General features: G+C 50.6%; 8 protein-coding genes across 8 annotated transcripts; 4 read left to right on the top strand and 4 right to left on the bottom strand.

Moving 5' to 3' along the window:
• The first annotated feature begins 67 nt into the window (after positions 1-67).
• ASPVEDRAFT_37875 (uncharacterized protein) lies at positions 68-1,574 on the top strand. Its single transcript, XM_040811591.1, has 3 exons — positions 68-290; positions 359-754; positions 864-1,574. The coding sequence occupies exons 1-3, from the start codon at positions 275-277 to the stop codon at positions 1,139-1,141; spliced, it is 690 nt and encodes a 229-aa protein (XP_040664191.1). The 5' UTR covers positions 68-274; the 3' UTR covers positions 1,142-1,574.
• On the bottom strand, positions 1,311-4,131 carry ASPVEDRAFT_124361 (Ataxin-10 homo-association domain-containing protein; the record flags this gene model as incomplete). The annotated part of the gene is made up of 2 exons (XM_040806171.1): positions 1,311-3,876; positions 3,944-4,131. 2 exons carry the CDS (start codon positions 4,129-4,131, stop codon positions 1,311-1,313), a joined length of 2,754 nt encoding a protein of 917 aa, XP_040664190.1.
• Positions 4,132-4,343: 212 nt separating this feature from the next.
• ASPVEDRAFT_457723 (DHHC family palmitoyltransferase) lies at positions 4,344-5,858 on the bottom strand. The gene is made up of 3 exons (XM_040813388.1): positions 5,688-5,858; positions 5,483-5,636; positions 4,344-5,428 (listed from the first exon to the last, which is right to left on the bottom strand). The coding sequence occupies exons 1-3, from the start codon at positions 5,774-5,776 to the stop codon at positions 4,433-4,435; spliced, it is 1,239 nt and encodes a 412-aa protein (XP_040664189.1). The 5' UTR covers positions 5,777-5,858; the 3' UTR covers positions 4,344-4,432.
• ASPVEDRAFT_59794 (putative transcription factor Rap1) lies at positions 5,857-7,753 on the top strand (the record flags this gene model as incomplete). The annotated part of the gene is made up of 4 exons (XM_040815500.1): positions 5,857-6,399; positions 6,448-6,533; positions 6,592-6,832; positions 6,899-7,753. The coding sequence occupies exons 1-4, from the start codon at positions 6,265-6,267 to the stop codon at positions 7,751-7,753; spliced, it is 1,317 nt and encodes a 438-aa protein (XP_040664188.1). The 5' UTR covers positions 5,857-6,264.
• A 420-nt stretch (positions 7,754-8,173) lies between these two features.
• Positions 8,174-9,559, bottom strand: ASPVEDRAFT_458353 (chromo domain-containing protein). The gene is made up of 5 exons (XM_040813403.1): positions 9,110-9,559; positions 8,929-9,052; positions 8,836-8,878; positions 8,698-8,771; positions 8,174-8,629 (listed from the first exon to the last, which is right to left on the bottom strand). Exons 1-5 carry the CDS (start codon positions 9,114-9,116, stop codon positions 8,215-8,217), a joined length of 663 nt encoding a protein of 220 aa, XP_040664187.1. The 5' UTR covers positions 9,117-9,559; the 3' UTR covers positions 8,174-8,214.
• On the top strand, positions 9,549-11,771 carry ASPVEDRAFT_80072 (chaperonin-containing T-complex subunit CCT5; the record flags this gene model as incomplete). The annotated part of the gene is made up of 11 exons (XM_040816809.1): positions 9,549-9,558; positions 9,615-9,632; positions 9,693-9,741; positions 9,803-9,896; positions 9,953-10,036; positions 10,101-10,390; positions 10,441-11,089; positions 11,147-11,284; positions 11,347-11,527; positions 11,581-11,669; positions 11,727-11,771. 11 exons carry the CDS (start codon positions 9,549-9,551, stop codon positions 11,769-11,771), a joined length of 1,647 nt encoding a protein of 548 aa, XP_040664186.1.
• Positions 11,772-12,013: 242 nt separating this feature from the next.
• Positions 12,014-13,088, bottom strand: ASPVEDRAFT_457979 (uncharacterized protein). Its single transcript, XM_040813395.1, has 2 exons — positions 12,486-13,088; positions 12,014-12,435 (listed from the first exon to the last, which is right to left on the bottom strand). The coding sequence occupies exons 1-2, from the start codon at positions 12,845-12,847 to the stop codon at positions 12,285-12,287; spliced, it is 513 nt and encodes a 170-aa protein (XP_040664185.1). The 5' UTR covers positions 12,848-13,088; the 3' UTR covers positions 12,014-12,284.
• Positions 13,089-15,290: 2,202 nt separating this feature from the next.
• On the top strand, positions 15,291-16,205 carry ASPVEDRAFT_457655 (uncharacterized protein). The gene has a single exon (XM_040813385.1). The coding sequence runs from the start codon at positions 15,518-15,520 to the stop codon at positions 16,109-16,111; it is 594 nt and encodes a 197-aa protein (XP_040664184.1). The 5' UTR covers positions 15,291-15,517; the 3' UTR covers positions 16,112-16,205.
• Positions 16,206-16,376: the final 171 nt, after the last annotated feature.

The following is a 16,376-nucleotide window of genomic DNA, read 5'->3' as shown; positions in this document are numbered from 1 at the left end:
CTCTGCTTCTTGTTCTGCTGGAGCTCTCAATAAATTCTCTTGGATCCGGGCAGCTGAAAACGCGTCAGGCTGCTGCCTCCCCGCAGGAGCTATCTTGTCCCTCACATCTCCGACACATAAATCTATTCCTAATTCTCACCTCAAGAGCTCTGCATTTCTCACCCCCCCAATCCATTTACCCACCAAATTCTCAATACTCCCGCTCTCATCAATTCATTAATCACCAGACAAGCGAGGACAGCACGTCCTCGTCCGTCAACCCCTCATCGCCACAATGTCCACCTACGAAGGCAAGAGCATCATCTTACCCCTCATCCAAACTCCAGAATATTGCTTTCTAACTCATATGCGAACACAGTCGAACACAATCTCTCAACAGACCCCTCAGCCCCGTCTACCCAATCTACAACTCGCCGCCGTCGCCCCGACCTCTCTACCTTCTTCGCAACCCTCTCCGAAATCTCTCCGGATGAGGCCCGCCACCGTCCCCATGCCGTCCCAGTACCCGGCGACATCAGCGCGGCATTCTACTCACTCGCCGAAGCCCTGAATATCATGCGACGCGAGGGAGGCGCAGACGAGTCCGCGGGGCCCGTTGACCCCGACGCGCAGAGCATCCCCATGCTCAATCCCGACGGCACGCCGATTCGAGTGCACGGCGAAGATCTCCTGGCGCAGATGATCCAGACGCTGTTGCAGGATGCGGAGACACCGCCAACAGAGGTGGAGGGTGCTAGTGAGGAGTTTTGCGACAGTACGTTCTTTCCCCTCCCTTTCAATCGTCGCGTTTTCCCTTCCGTTATTGAATGTGGCTCTGGGTACATGTTCTGGACGAATCGCAGATAACTAATCATATGCTACAGTGCTCGATCGTGTCCCGCGCTCCTCGCTGAAACCGTCTCAGTCGTGTCCCATTTGCAGTAACCCGTTTCTGGAAGACAAGTACCCGCTTGTTGTGCGGTTACCCTGTCACCCGACGCATCTGTTTGATCTGGAGTGTGTAAGGCCTTGGTTGAGACTAAGAGGGACGTGTCCGCTCGATCGGACGGATTTCGCGAAGCAGGAGAGGGATAGGATTGAGGAGAGGAAGAAGATAGCGGAACAGGATGACGAGGAGGAGTGGGATGGGATGTATGGTTGATTTGTGACTAGTTAATGACGAGGGGTTTGGAGTATGGCTGTTGTTACGAGGCTACTTGGCGTGGTTTGCATAGTGCGTTACCAGGAGTATCTTTCTTGCATATCAAATGCATATGGAATATGTACAGATTGACATAGCTTCTTTATTTTTTTTTTTTCTTACTCGGCCATCATATTTCCTGTATTTCCCGGTCATGGACTGGCTGCTCGTCGCGTGGGCGAAGTGCCAGCTTGCCGGTTTTGTCGATGACAGCTTCAAGTCCTCGCTGCTCCAGCATTCCACCGTCGTCCCGAACCTCGCGAGCTTCCAAATCTTCGATGAGCTTCTGGTTTTCGCGGTTCCCTTCAAGGAGAAACTTAAGACACATCACGGCATGCTCCTTGATATACGGGTTATGCGCATCAAAATTGGTGCAAGAAAGAATAGTCTCGACACCACCATGCTTCCGAATCTGATCCTGGACGTCAGGGCACTTCCACACCAAGGAGGAGAGAACGAGCACAACGAGCTTCTTGAGGTTGCGCCACTCGAACTCGGACGGATCTTCGGTGATTGGCGGAGACTCGGGCCTGGATGCGGTGCCGCCGTCGGTAGGATCTGGGTCGCTTGGGTCGTAGGGTCGCTCAACGGCGATAGGACCGGGGCTTGCGCTCTGATGCTGGTCCCGAGATGGGCTGTTACGGCCGAGGTTCAGTTGGCTGAGTTGACCCTTGGGGATGCTCGCTTCGAGCTCCTTGATCAGAGTGACAAGGTCGTAGACGATCTCCCACTTGACGAGGAGGTTTTTCCAGTCGTTGTTCTCGGTTAGGACGGCGAAGAACTCTAGGAACTGATAGACACCTTCGTAGACACGTTCCATGTCCCATAGGTTCAGAGGGAAGTCTTCCGGCAGAGCTCGTCCAGCGCGGATCTGGCCTTGGAGGTAAATCAGAGCACATGTCTCGGGGATGATGTTGCCGCGGAATATTGTGAAGATGTAGCGGACCGTCAGGACGTCAACCCTGGAAAGCGGAGCTGGATTCTTTGCAGCATTGGCCTGACCGGAACCTGTGACGGAGGCGGGGGAATACTTGGCTCTGAAAATGTGTGTAAGGATCTTTACAACAACTGCCTGTGCTGGGGAGATTATATCCTTTGGTTGGCCAAAGTCCGAATAAGCGTGAGACATAAGGCCATTCTTAAGTACTGCGTCCATAATTTGGACCATCATCTTGAAGTAAAGCTCATCATCAGGAAGATCCCAAGCAGCAATGAAGATCAAAAGCTCCCGGAGCAGATTTCGCCCAGTCTCCTGGGTAAGGAGAACATGGCATCTGAGAGCTTGCATGTTCCGCGATCCAGTACGCTCGCCACCCTTGAGTCCAAAGCTATCGACAATACCGGCTTGGATAATCATCGGAAGCGCCTCGATCTCGGCAGGGCCTAACACAAGGGGGATATCGGTTAGCAGGCCGCGCTGCTGATCGCCTGGACGTCCGCGGTAGTCGTCGTCATCTTCATCGTCTTCCTCCTCCTCATCTATGCTCCCATCGGCAACTGCTTCCAAGCTACGTGAATCATCATCGCCAACCGTGCCTGCATCGCCTGTGTCATAGTCATGATCTCTCTCATCGCCGAGTTGGGAAGTCTCCTGTAGTCGCGCCATTAACTCATCCTTGGCTTCTTGGAGTGTTTCTGCCGCTGATTGAGCCGATCTCGGCATGCTCGTGTCTTCTTCTGCAATCGGGGCATCGCCAGAGGCAAGCGCACCGTATTCATTGAGATCTGGGAGGTCTGACCAGCATATGCGCGGAAACCCTGCAGTCGGGCTGCGGTCAATCGTAAGGATTGCTTTCTTCCGGGGAGGTTCATCATCTGGAAGGGCGGGAGGAAGATCCTTTGCTCTGTCTTGAAGGTCTGACCACCCATCCACCTTGGCACCCAGAATAGCAGTAAGTGCGGCGCGAATTTCTTTAACTTGGTCAGGGTCTTTGCCCATTTCTTGAATCGCCGTCAGATCACGCCCAAGCAGCTTTTCCATGTGATCCTTGATGTTTGCAAGTAGTAGCATAGCTGCTTCCTCTTTGATGGTAGCTGGCTCTCGCGGGAAGTTGGATATCGTCTCAAGTAATAAATCCTCGGCTGTTTGATCGTAAAGTGCCCTGATCGGGGGGTTGACTATCCTCTCGCCGGTTTTCACAATCGGTGCCAGTCCCTCTGGGTGGCTGCTTGCCTGGTCAAGAGGCTCCTTGGGCTGAATGATGTTGGAGTCCCCAGTCGAATGGTAGCCGAAGAGATCCAACCACAGAACCATCTTCCGTTGCTCGTTATGCATGATAAAGTTGTGCAGGAACTGAAGACATGTAATCAAAAGCCGCTTGTATAGGTTAACGACTTTCTGCCACCGTTCCTCATTTCTCGCGTTCGTCTCTCCGTCAAAACCCCGCGCCGTCACTCGCACACAGGTATCTACCAACGCCAATACCCTCTGGTCAAACCCTTTCTCTGCTGCCATATTTTGCGCCTTTTTCGTAGTGGCGAGGAGGTTCCGGGCGATCGTACAGAGATCATTGAGGCGTTCAATATCCTTGACAAGCGAAAAGTAATTGTAGGCTATTAGGTTAGACGAAGAGTGTTCGTAATTCGCGGCTGGTGGACTTTTCCAGATGAATGATTGTGATTCCAACACGGGGATTGCCTTCGTGAAAACGTCCGTGAGACCTTGCCAAATGTCCGGAGACAACCCTAGACCATGCCTGGCACGGGCAAAAGTGTTAGTCGCCTGTCAATATGGACAAAGCGAATTGAGAGGCCAGTTCCTACCTAACATCACTCTCCTGGTGTGTCTTATAAAGGATTTGTTTTCCAGCAGAAAGCATATGATCCAGGCGTTTGTCGTCAATCATCCCCCGGGTCTCGTAGTGGCTCAAGGTGCCCATCAGGATAACCTTCAACATGAGCTCCGCGGGGGTGCATTTTGGCTTCATTTCTGCTGAAGCTCGGTCCGCCATTTTGAAGTGCCTCGGAGGCAGAACGGACAAAAATAATCTTTCGAGCCTCAGGCAATCCGGTTGTATTGGTGAATTCCAGAAGTTAATTGAGAGGCAAGTGTTGGCGGGACAGAAAGAAATCATTTGAAGTGGTAAATTTTTCCGGTTCCGCGGTGTGAGCGTCGCCTCACCTGCTGTTTTGGGATATTCAAATCTCGTGATCTGGGGCAACAATGAAGTATACTACCATTACACCGTAGGCGTCTTCAGATGAAAATAAAAAAGAATAAAATCTCGGCAAAAAGTAATGTTCCAAATGACCCTATCTACGGTGACTCTTCTGCGCAGAACGGGCTTGAAAGACATGACACAGATTATTCCAAAACCCCAAGTCGTAAATGTTGTCAATTTCCTTCATGTCTTTGATTTGAACAAATCTCTGGTCGACGGCTGCATCGGGATCATCTGGCTGCATAATATAATTTGAGCTTCGGTGAACACTATGTCCTTCTTTAGGGGGCTCTCCCTCCGTAAGGACAAGTATTTGATCGCTGCTCACAGGCCAAGAAAACTCCGCCTCAGGAGAATCGGGACAGGAAGACTCGCTTCTTTTATGACCGCCAATAAATTTGAACGCCATTCCATCGGCCACGTCATCTTTCCAATCCGACCATTTTGCGCTCTCATTTGTTGTCATTCCCGCCCAGATAAGATATGTATGGTAGACAAGAAAGGCTGCAGCCAGAGGGGCTGTCATAAACATTAGCATCGTAACTGCCCCAATGCGCGTATCATATGCTATTATTCCAGCGCATATGTTGAAAAATGTAGGCCAGCTTTGTTTTCTGGCGCGCGCTGGGGAGTTTGGAGGTACGAGATCGTCCAAGGTTTGAGACAAAAGAGAATAACCAAGTAATGCGCCGTAGGTCAACATGACGCTTAAAGACAGCAAAAGCGACAGGAAGTAACGGTAGTTGTTAAGGCCAACGCAGTTGGTGAGCCATACGCAATGATGATCTTGCCGAGAAACACAGCCTTTGCAGAAGCTGCAGTGCTTACTTCTTGCTGGCTTGAGAAAAAGGCAGGTTTCGCAAGTATGCCCAGGGTGGAATATGGCCTTGTCGTAAGGATAGCGTCCCATCTCCTCTGCGTGATTGTCCGCAGTGATAAAGGATTTAGTGACAACACTCGCATATAGAAAATAATACGGAAGTCCTATAGCGACAGGAATGCAAAGCCGGTGGATCACAGAGACTCTAGGCCAAGCACTCGGTATGAATATGAGCTCACCGCTGGCCAGTATTGCCGTAAAGAATACCTACGAAATAAGTCAATAACTATGCAAAGCCAAGGGTCTAAATGCAAAACTGACGAGAACAAGTGGGTGGTTTTCATAGAGTACATAGCTACCAGCCCGATTCCAAACCCCCAGGACTCTCCCGCCGAACAAACGGGAATCTAGGTATGATATTCCATTAGGGACATGTATCCATACAAACCGATAGACAAAGCCAATTGGGGTTTTCCTGGATTCATTAGACAGGGCGACATGGGAAATAGTAGGAATTGTACCATACCGGAAAAATGGCAGCCTCCCAAAAAGAACAACGAATACGAAGCTAGAAAATCCCAGGATCACAAGAGCGATGGTTCGGATAAGCCCCATCGCTTTCGAACAAACGCGTTAAACAAGGAGTTTCCTCCTTGTTATAAAGTGTAAGTAATCAAAGTACTAAAGAGTACATCCCCCTTGATTATTTCGAATATATATAATCGGACCTCGGTCTGAAATTGTTGGCTCCTGAGATTATTTCAAAAGGAAAGCTGGAATCAACATCGAAGCCTCACTGAAGCCGCTAGCTGCGGGCACGTGACCAGCTTGTACGTTTTGCCTGGAAGGAGAAGCGAAATTACCCGCCTGGAGTTACAACTATTCGATTGAACACGAGAGACTTGCATTACTTTATCTCTGTCACGGAGAGGGTTCAAGAAATATTTGTTCTGTGGCTCCCTTGAAGTTTGGCCGCATGCGCGATGCTGCGGCACGTCGCGTGTGCACATGATAGTGGTTTTAAACGGGTTGAGGAACCCCAGGTTTAGCCCAACGTGCAATTTCTTCAAAACAGATAGAATCACCTAGGGGGGGCTGCAAACATGGCTCCAAGCGGGGCGACAGGGGCTGAGCTAGACAGACCTGAAGAGGAACGGCGTGATCGCCTTTTCCAGGGAAAATCTTTCTGGCTATCTGAGAAAGTCCCTCAAAAACATAGATTCAGGGACCTCATACAAGTTTGTCACCAGCATTCTGGTCCATAATACTCGCTAACAAACTAAAAGCAACATGGTGGCATTGTGAAACTTCGTGAAAAGGATGCGGACATTTTGATAGTGGACCACAAGCAGAAGAACCTCCCGGCCAATACGTAAGTCTATGCCCCCACGTTCTATTGTTTTCGATACCTTTATTCTGATAATGCGCAGGTATTCTTACCAGTATATCGAGAAGTCTATCCAAAGAGGAAAACTAGAAGATCTCGAGGCACACAAGGCTGGTCCTTCAGCAGCCCGACCTGTCGGGGCAACAAATATTCCAGCCAGAAGCCACCGATCAGCATATACGCCAGAAGACGATCAATTAATTTTTGATTATATGCAACCATTTGAAAGGGACCCAAAGGCTTCAATTTCGGGTAACAAGATCTACCAGGAATTTGCAGCACAGGTATTCAATACTCAACCAGCACTCAATAGAGATTAGGTGGGCCTTGCACTAACAGATAGGCTTTAGCACCCCAGACATACATTTCAATCGTGGCGCGATAGGTACCTCAAGAGGCTTCGAGGGCGGCCACGTCCTGGCGGAATGTTAGAGCCTACTGCCACCACGGCGGACGGTGAGGAAACCCGCAGAAGTCAATCTGCTCACGCAACTACATCACGTGGAGATGAAGTAGCAGCCGGAGAAAAGGCATCACCACAAAAGCCACAGGAGAGGAAACGGAAGCACAGCCCAGAACCAACAGAGTCTAGCGAACGTGAGCCTAAGCGCATGGCTAGCAAGCAGCAAACGAAAGCAACAAAGCAACATCCAACACCACAGCCATCAGAAGTAGTGGTGCCTCGCAAACCCCTGAATGAGAAAAGAAAGTCACCACGCCGTGAGGCCCCCCCAAGTCCCAAAAAGGCAAAGATCGCAACACGACAAAGTGAAGAAGCCGCCGTGAACCAGGAACCTGTCGGCGGAGCTAGCATGGGCATCGATAACTTCTTCCTAGAGCTGCCCTTTCTCCCGCCAAGCCCATCGGCCGAGGAGGAGGCTCCAGAGCAAGATATTGAATCATGGATAGACAATCGGCGTCGCGAAGGCAAGGGCAACGAGGCCCAAATCATCGAAGCATTACGTTGCACCAGCATGGATCCAACCTTGGCGGATCAAATTTTGGAGTCCATAGCCGCAGGGAACGGTATACCGACTGATATGCGCGGAGTCTGGACAGCAGAGGATGACAGAAGCTTGGAGGCACAGGATACACGAGAGATTCAACGGCTCATGGACAAGCATGGCTCGGTATGCTTGGATTATCGATGGGAATATCTTAACATGGCACGAGCCGAGGGCCTTGAGAATCCTTCAACTAATTAGAAAAGCCATCGGATTGAACAGTAATGATGACGAAAAAATGACCCAAGATATGAGATTCCAAAGAGGCAACGCTAAATCAAAAGGAATTGAATGGGCAAATTGGCTGAGCCTCAGCTATTCGTGCTTGGTTTACCCCTGTCAACAAGGAATATGGTTTTGAGGGGAACACACCGCCAATGTAAACAATGCCCGAAACAACTTGCGCCAGAGAACCTATCATACAGTCCTGAATAATAGCAGACACGATTCCAATAACTCCAGCCTCACGCCGATCATGCAGCATTACCCTTAGGCTGTAGCCGAATAGAAGAGAAACCAGGTTTAATACAGGCTCGAGCCGAGCAAGTGAATTCGGCTGGTTTAAAAGAAGAGGTTGAAAGTATTGCGCATTTACGCGTCTGAATCTTTGAAAACCCTGGTAGACGTTAGACTCGTTGGGTTTCCCACGGTTTAGGCGGAACTCACAGGTGTTGTTCGTAGAATTTAAGCATCTTGTGCGGACACCTTTCATAACAGGTCTCAATAGAAACCTTGGACTTCTTATCGTTATTCCAGTGCAGGTAAGCCACCAGACTATCACCCTCGCGAACTATGGTATCAACAGCTTTGACCTCTTTCTCCCAGTTCTTGGACTTGGGCATCCAGTCCGGCACTTGACCTTCCTTTTCCTTTTCTTGTTCTCTTGGCTTTTCTTCGTCCGCATCTATCTCTTCGTTGTCCGGCGCTCGTGATCTTCTCCGCCTCTTCGGCTCTGGCTTCTTTTCCTGTGTCGCTTTGGGTGGTCGACCCATAGATTTGCGCTTTTTGGGTTGTGGCTTTTCCGGTCGTCCTCCGATAAACTTGAAGTACTCTTCAAGAACATCCTGTGCACCATCGCTGAGGAAAAGTCGTTAGCATATGCTAGCCAAGGAAAAAAAAAAAAAAAAAACTTCCTGGCGCCTTACAGGTTCTCCTCTGGCTCCATAGTCTGATCACTGGGGTCTTCGTAGCCTTGCCATTTCACTTGGAACAGTAGTTTCTACTCCAATGTTAGTCTAACGTTCGTCGCATAGGGAGGATAAAGAGGCATAATATATGCGCACATTTCCCTTGAATGTGTGGCCCAGGATCTTCTCGACTACGTAACTAGTAGAGTCAGTATTGCTTGATCGCAAACTGGTTGGTCTCCAGCTCACAGGTCGTCTTCCTCGTCGTCGTCCGCATCATTGGATTCCTCAACTCCGTTCTTTTTATCTTCAACCTCATCGTAAGGGATAGACTCTCCGGTGGATTCGTCATCCGACAAGTCGGCCACGGGTGCTGTTTGCGCAATTAGCTCACCGCGCAACTTGCTAGAAAGGTTAATAGATCACTCACGCGGCATTGTTTGCGACGAGGTGAAGCCGAACAGACGCGACAACAGCTTGGCGGTGCCTGGAGAATAATCCGCGATAAAACTAAATTGATTAGATGGTTTGAGACCGCCCCGGCGTCCACATAGAAGGGCAAGTCTCGATGGTGGAGATGATGTTCCTGAGGTTCGAATGCTGCTTGCCGAGTCGCGCAAAGCACCGCGTCGGTGGGAGGCACCGGCTAAACCCCATTAGGAGAGCTGCTCACTAGCCCGAACTGGGAATCTCCAGAATTTCTGAAAAGAGCCCCGTGAAGTGTGGACGAACGTCGAGGCTTCTCATTGTCGCTCCTACCTCACATTTCAAATCGCTTGGAGGAATCATTTCCTCCATTTCGTCTTGGACTTTTCCCTTTTTGCTTTTCCCTTTGAAATCACCAGACTGCCAGGTGGCAGACCGTCAAGATGGCGATGCGTGCGTCTCCGGTGCCCCTCATTCTACTCAGTACTAACTCTCTGTTTCTCTTGTAGAGCTTGATATGTCTCAAGGTTCGAATACCTCGCTTTGCGAATGATCTACCGATGACTCGTCGCTGACTCCACAAACAGCTTCTGTCATGAAAGATGAACAGGGCCGACCCTTCATCATCGTTCGAGAGTACGCCGCGGAACACCCAGACCCTCATACCTGAACCTAACTGACGTACTCTCTCGAACAGCCAGGGAAAGAAGAAGAGACAGCATGGAACAGAGGCTGTTAAATCTCACATCGTGGCTGCGAAGACCGTTGCCAGCATCGTGAAGACTTCTCTGGTACGGACTGTCACCAACCGAGCCCGCATAGGGGCAATTTCTAAAGGAACATCTAGGGTCCCCGTGGTCTCGATAAGATCCTGATTTCCCCCGACGGCGATATTACTGTTACCAATGATGGTGCTACCATCCTTTCCCAGGTTCGTTCGGACTCACCGCATTCCGACCGTCTACGAGACAAGTCTAATTCGTTGTGGTTTTAAGATGGAAATTACAAACAACGTGGCCAAACTCCTCGTCGAGCTCTCGAAGTCCCAGGATGAAGAAATTGGTGACGGGACAACCGGTGTGGTCGTCCTGGCCGCGGCCATGCTGGAACAGGCATCCGACCTCATCGACAAGGGCATTCACCCTATCCGAATTGCGGATGGTTATGACCAAGCCTGCGATATCGCCGTATCGAAGCTTGACCAGATCAGTGACGAAATCAAATTCACAAGAGAGAACACTGAGAACCTTCTCAAGGTCGCAAAGACGAGTTTAGGAAGCAAGATGTATGGATGCTTGAAATCTCAGACTCGGATATGATACTAACTTTTTGCAGCGTTTCCAAATCACACGACCAGTTTGCACAGATCGCCGTCGATGCTGTGCTCTCTGTTGCGGATCTCGAGCGGAAGGATGTGGACTTCGAGTTGATCAAGGTGGACGGGAAAGTTGGTGGAGCGCTTGAGGACTCCCTCCTTGTCAAGGGTGTCATCGTGGACAAGGACTTCTCTCACCCGCAGATGCCCGATGAGGTCAAGGATGCTAAGCTGGCAATCCTGACCTGCCCATTCGAACCGCCCAAGCCGAAGACGAAGCACAAGCTCGATATCACATCGGTGGAGGAGTTCAAGCGCCTGCAAGACTACGAACGGGAGAAGTTCACAGAGATGATCCAGAACCTAAAGGACTCCGGCGCCAACCTGGTAATCTGCCAGTGGGGTTTCGATGATGAGGCTAACCACCTTCTGCTGCAAAACAAGCTCCCTGCTGTTCGCTGGGTGGGTGGACCCGAAATCGAGTTGATTGCCATTGCTACGAACGGCCGTATCGTCCCTCGCTTCGAGGACCTCAGCACAGACAAGCTCGGAACAGCCGGTCGAGTGCGCGAGATGACATTCGGTACCACGCGAGAGAAGATGCTTGTTATTGAAGAGTGCGCCAACAGCCGTGCGGTGACGATATTCGTGCGAGGAAGTAACAAGATGGTGAGAAATGACGAGGCGGCTTTGACTTGGGCTTCACCTTGCTAATTGTACGCTCAGATCATCGATGAAGCCAAACGATCATTGCACGATGCCATTTGCGTTGTCCGTAACCTTGTTACAGACAACCGTGTTGTGTATGGTGGTGGTGCTGCGGAGATTGCCTGCTCCATTGCTGTGGAAGACGCCGCTGTCAAGGTTTGTGGCCAATTATCTATTGTTCGTTTTCTCCTGAGCCGATACTGATTGTGTTATTCCAGAGCCCCGGAATTGAGCAGTATGCCATGCGTGCATTCGCCGATGCACTTGATGCAGTGCCTCTCGCTCTGTCCGAGAACTCCGGTTTGAGTCCGATTGAGACCCTTGCTGCGATCAAGTCTCGCCAGGTGAAGGAGAACAACTCTCGCCTGGGTGTTGACTGCATGCTGAGTGGCAACAATGGTATTCCCATTCATTCCCTCCAGGCTGTATGAGTCGATACTGATCAAACCCAGATATGAAAGAACACTTTGTCATCGATCCGCTCATTGGGAAGCGACAGCAATTGCTGCTTGCGACCCAGCTGTGCCGTATGGTTCTGAAGGTGAGTTGGATGGACCCTACTCCTGCGCCTTCTCTACACAGCCCTAACTTGAGACAGATCAACAATGTCATCATCTCCGGAGACGACGAGCAGGAGTTCTAGACTACTTGTATATGATATATTTACCTTCTCGATGACCTAAAACAGCACGGATGTGCCTTGGCATACTAATCAAACCATCTAGACCGTGCTATGGCAGAAAAAAAACGGCGCAGGTACATAGATCAAATTGATGCAATGAAAAAATTGAATAGCCACGCCATTTCTACCAGTATACCAAGGCCAGAACACACATATCCTCTCCGTCTCTCGAGCGGCATCATTTCTCCCAGCTCAATTGGCCCCAATGCGAAGATCTACCGGAAGCATTGAGCCCCGAAACTTGTTTCATAATGAGATATGATGAAGTGTCAGTCATACGACACTCACACCCGAGGTACAAATAATAGGCCCCAACTGCGAACGGCACGGAACATTGCGTAGAGTTCAATAGTACGAAATATCAAGGATGAAGTCGGAGACTGGGGTCAAATGACGCCCGTTGAAACCTTAAAACTGTTGGATCTGAATCCGAAGAGTTCTCCCCTCCTTAATAAATCTTATTCTCGTAAGTTTCTACAGTGAATGATTCGCTTGCGGAGCCAAAGCCGAGGCACGAGCTTGGCTTATCCCCAGGCACAGAGGACAAACCTGAAACCCGGGGAAATGGAAGAAACGCGACAAAGTACGAACGATGGAGACTTCGAACCCACCCTGGGGGAGTCGACTGCCGGCCTTGGTCAGTAAAAGTCAGTAGAGAACCTGTTCGAGACAGACAAGGGGAGCTGCCTCCGCTTCATCGAGACGGAGGAACTTCCGCACAAACGGAGGATTTGAGTCCGCCCGGAGGAGAACTGAGCGTGACGGAGCGGGCCGGTGGGGGGCCGGCTGGATGTGATTGTGATTGTTGAATCCTTCGAGTCTGTCTGAAGACGTCGTGGAGACACACACATTAAGCTGCGCAATACGAGTATGTACCGTGTAGATGTCCCAAGGACCTGATCATCTGTCCAGCCTCCAGGTTGACAACTCACTGGCTCGTTCAGGATCGGAGACTGGCTGACTTGACAACTCAGAGCCCGCCAGGAATCAGGATACCGAGATTGACGCTGACGTCCAGATGACCGGCTGAAGTGCATTCACCCCCGGGCCATGTGGGACAGTTCTGGCGCCCCGAAATAGCAACACCCTGCGAGGCAGAGACTGGAAACAAGCAAAGAAAGGCGTGCCTCTTCTCGGCCCTCCAGTGGCTTCCGCTGATATCACTTTGCAGCGCCCGGCCTGCCTCTGCGCTTCTCTTCCCTGCCTGCTGCGCCAAAGGTCATCATGTAACGTCGGTATCTCTGGCGCTGGCAATCCCCATCACATGGCCGCTGGGGCCATTGACGTGGCTCGAATCTGTTCGCAGTCGATTCCGTCCCGCGGAAAGACTGAAATCTGAGGGAAAAGCCTGATGTTTCTCGTGACGGCCACTTGAAGCCTCAAACAGGGCCGCGGCCACAAAAGCAAATCAGGGGCGAAATTTGCAGGCTGGCGAGATGATGGCTGACATTCCCATGCTGACTCAAGAGCTTCTGTGACTGAACTTTTTTATTTTTATTTATTTTTTTCCTTCTATACCGCTACTTTGAGGCCATCACACGACGCGACGAGCTTTTCCGTCTGCCAGCGAGATGACTCTGTCTCTGCGTTTGTCGCGGCGCTTGTTCTGCGGGTGAAAGATTCCATACAGCAGATCTTGTTTCTGTATTTTCGCTCTGCCCCGTCGTCTGAAAGTACGAGCTGTGTCTGGAAACACCTCCAGATACATCAATACAATCAATACAATCAAGACTGCCCTTACGGCTCATTCTCAATCATCAAGTCTCTCATCAAGTCTCTCGTCCATTCGTGCTATCCTTTCAGCTTTCCTGGTTTCCTCCTCCATGAACACTCACAATCACCAAACAGGATAAATCACAAAATAGGACCCCATCAGTCAAGCTCCAGGACACCGCAGTGGCTGAACAGGCGCCCTGTCTCGGACCCAATCCGGAAATGCGATCGGGTCATGGGATCGCAGCCTCCAGTACCTGAGTTGCCTGAAGCCAGTCAGATCTTCAAATCCTTCTGTGCGATCGAGCTGTTGTTTCAGCGTCTTGATACTCCGGAGTCCGTACTGGGATGTTGTTTGTCGAGCCAAAGTACTGTAGTAGCTGTCTGCCCAGGACCTCTAGTCCCGACTGTCCTACCGACGGTTAAACCTCAGTCCTCGTCTTCACCACCAGCTATCCAGGCCAAGATGGGTTGATGCGTGGCGTCCAAGTGACAGGAAGCCCTCTAAGAGCATCCAACCAGCGACTTCCGCACCAGCCGCGCTCCAACCCGCAATCTCAGCCCGTCAAGGCGTCACCCGAATATTAATACTGGCAATAAACCTAGACGCCGAGCTAAACGCCGAAAAACCATGCTTTTGCTTGTAGTATGATAACAAGGCAAACAAAAGCAAAGCCATTCCCATTCGTAACAGAAACAAACGAAGCTGCGTTCCCTCCTCCCCGTCTCGTGAGATGAGCGAGGTACCTAAGTGGTAATTAAACTAAACAGTAGTCAGGCGAGTCTCATGCAAAACACATCCAGAGCCCTGTTCAACGCCCGCGGTATTGGGAGTCTAGATCCTGGGTAGCAAACATTTCACACAGTTCGCACCCACCCTTGAGAAAGTACGCGGCGCGCGGCGTCTCGAGCGTGCAGCAGCGCTGGTGCTGGACGACGCATCCCCGCATTGGGATGCGACGATCAACAGGGTATACAGAAGTACTCTCCGTTTTCTGTTTTGGGGGGGCGCAGGGAATGGAGGGGTTGTGTAATTTATATAATTTGTACTAAGGTACGGAAGTTATATACATATATATATATACCGGAAGGTCTCACTCAGCCTGCGGATACCCATCTCAATCCCAGAGCTCAACTTGGTATCAATACAATGCAACCTACCAGAATAACTCGCGAAAGGAAAGCCCAGGGCAGGGTATGTTTTATATATGGACAGCTTGGGTGGTCATGTAGTTGCGTCGTACAAGGGAGGGCATCCACCTCCCACAACCCAGCCGACCGAAGCTTTTCTTTCCTGGAAAATGCACCTTGACCAACTAAAACCGCAGTCAACTGCTGCGTTTTACGTTACTTTGGAAGACTGATTGGATAGGCCGAGAGCTCTTGTTTCGCTGCGGAATACCGGACGAAGGGGAGTATACGACAGAGTGGTATACTAGTAGTTGCAGCACTCCCCACGCGCGTTTTTACCGGAGTCGGGTCTAAATTTGGCCCAGCCATGTGTAGTATAATATAATATAATTTAATATATGTCCGCATTTAACTTAGATCGCGATCGAGTAGCCCCGGGCGATATCTGCAATAGTACATGCTTATTGATTGGATATGCAAGCAATGTGGTTGTTATTGCAACTACGTACTTGGAGCCTTGCGGGTAAGAATGTCGCAAGGACCGGTAAGTATGGGGTATATGCAGGCTGAGAACTGAACAAGGCGTGACCAGTGAAGAAGACCTGGAGTGGTCGGTTGTCAGGCCACGGCCCGTGTTATGTTGCGGTACTTTTCCCACGCACGCTCGGGATGGAAGACTCGACAATAACATTGCAGGGGAAGGTAACAGTGAGGTTAGACAAGCAGGAGGAAAAGCTTTTCGCCAAGGGATCAGGTACGGTTGCAGTCTTGCGACGCAGTGAAAGTGTCCGTGAGCACAGCGCACTGAGCTCTGAGCAGGACAGCATGACCTGGATTTGGAATGGGCATGGGCAGCCTGGATAATGCATGGGCTTCTGCTTCTCCAGGTCCCTGAGTTGGATCCGCGCATCCCTTGCATTACGATTTACCGGGACCTGGCGCGCTGTTCCGCGGCGAGATACAAGTCCTCCTTTGGAACTTTCCGACTTCTGCAACTGCAGATCATTGATTTGGGTAAGGAGTTGAGCTCGTCGTGGTTTGACTGGAGTCCCTGGTTGGATAAAGACGGTTGGGTTTTCAATCGGTGTATTTGCTCTCCTGGAGTACCCGTTTTTATGACACCTGGGATTGCCAATTTGTCTGGGGACGAGGCTTACTACTACCCCGTATATTCTATTCTGCTTGCTGGCATGAAGTATTGGTTACATGAAGCAAAACTCTCGAGTTACCTTTCGGGGAACACGGCCGGGGAAGATGGAATGTCTCGCCCTGAGTCGCAACGGGCAAATGAAGAAGTGCTGGTTCCTGACCTGGATCCCGGGAACTTACTCCACTGGAGCTCGAAGCTTTGTTCAATTTCAAGTCACGTTGAGGGATCCGATGCTGGGATGTTCTCGTCCTGCGCGCATCCCTTTGTTCACCACGGGGATGGGAATGACGACGATCCTCGATATTGATATCCGTGCGCGACCCAATCTGCAGAGTTATGCGAAAAGGAATCCAGAAAGGGGGATGTCCTCAGGAGCCTCTATAAGGCTGGCTTCCAGAGCTTCCACACGGTGCATCCCGTGACTCTCTTTGGCCGGGAAATTATACTTCGCCAGAGCAGAGAGCGATCCTCGCCCTGCTAACCAGCCACATAACTCAAACCGGTTGAAGGTTTCTTTCAAACAGGGTCATTTGGTCGGACTCCCCTTTCGCCTGTCCCGCTCTGGACAACCG

The sequence above is a fragment of the Aspergillus versicolor genome, assembly GCF_001890125.1.
Source record: "Aspergillus versicolor CBS 583.65 unplaced genomic scaffold ASPVEscaffold_2, whole genome shotgun sequence".
Classification (NCBI taxonomy): domain Eukaryota; kingdom Fungi; phylum Ascomycota; class Eurotiomycetes; order Eurotiales; family Aspergillaceae; genus Aspergillus; species Aspergillus versicolor.
Note: the sequence above shows the minus strand (reverse complement) of the source record. Positions and strands in the feature narration are given on the sequence as shown.

Excerpts from the sequence above, each read along its gene's own strand:
- ASPVEDRAFT_37875 (XM_040811591.1), top strand. Across the intron at positions 755-863 it reads TAGTGAGGAGTTTTGCGACA|TGCTCGATCGTGTCCCGCGC; the intron begins GTACGTTCTTTC and ends CATATGCTACAG.
- ASPVEDRAFT_457655 (XM_040813385.1), top strand. The coding sequence starts at position 15,518 with ATGCATGGGCTTCTGCTTCTCCAGGTCCCTGAGTTGGATCCGCGCATC.
- ASPVEDRAFT_457723 (XM_040813388.1), bottom strand. The coding sequence starts at position 5,776 with ATGGGGCTTATCCGAACCATCGCTCTTGTGATCCTGGGATTTTCTAGC. Across the intron at positions 5,637-5,687 it reads GGGAGGCTGCCATTTTTCCG|GAAAACCCCAATTGGCTTTG; the intron begins GTATGGTACAAT and ends TAATGAATCCAG. Across the intron at positions 5,429-5,482 it reads AAAACCACCCACTTGTTCTC|GTATTCTTTACGGCAATACT; the intron begins GTCAGTTTTGCA and ends CTTATTTCGTAG.
- ASPVEDRAFT_458353 (XM_040813403.1), bottom strand. Across the intron at positions 8,879-8,928 it reads GACGACGAGGAAGACGACCT|TTACGTAGTCGAGAAGATCC; the intron begins GTGAGCTGGAGA and ends TGACTCTACTAG. Across the intron at positions 8,772-8,835 it reads GCCACACATTCAAGGGAAAT|AAACTACTGTTCCAAGTGAA; the intron begins GTGCGCATATAT and ends ACATTGGAGTAG.
- ASPVEDRAFT_457979 (XM_040813395.1), bottom strand. The coding sequence starts at position 12,847 with ATGCACTTCAGCCGGTCATCTGGACGTCAGCGTCAATCTCGGTATCCT. Across the intron at positions 12,436-12,485 it reads AAGCGGAGGCAGCTCCCCTT|TCGACTCCCCCAGGGTGGGT; the intron begins GTCTGTCTCGAA and ends CAAGGCCGGCAG.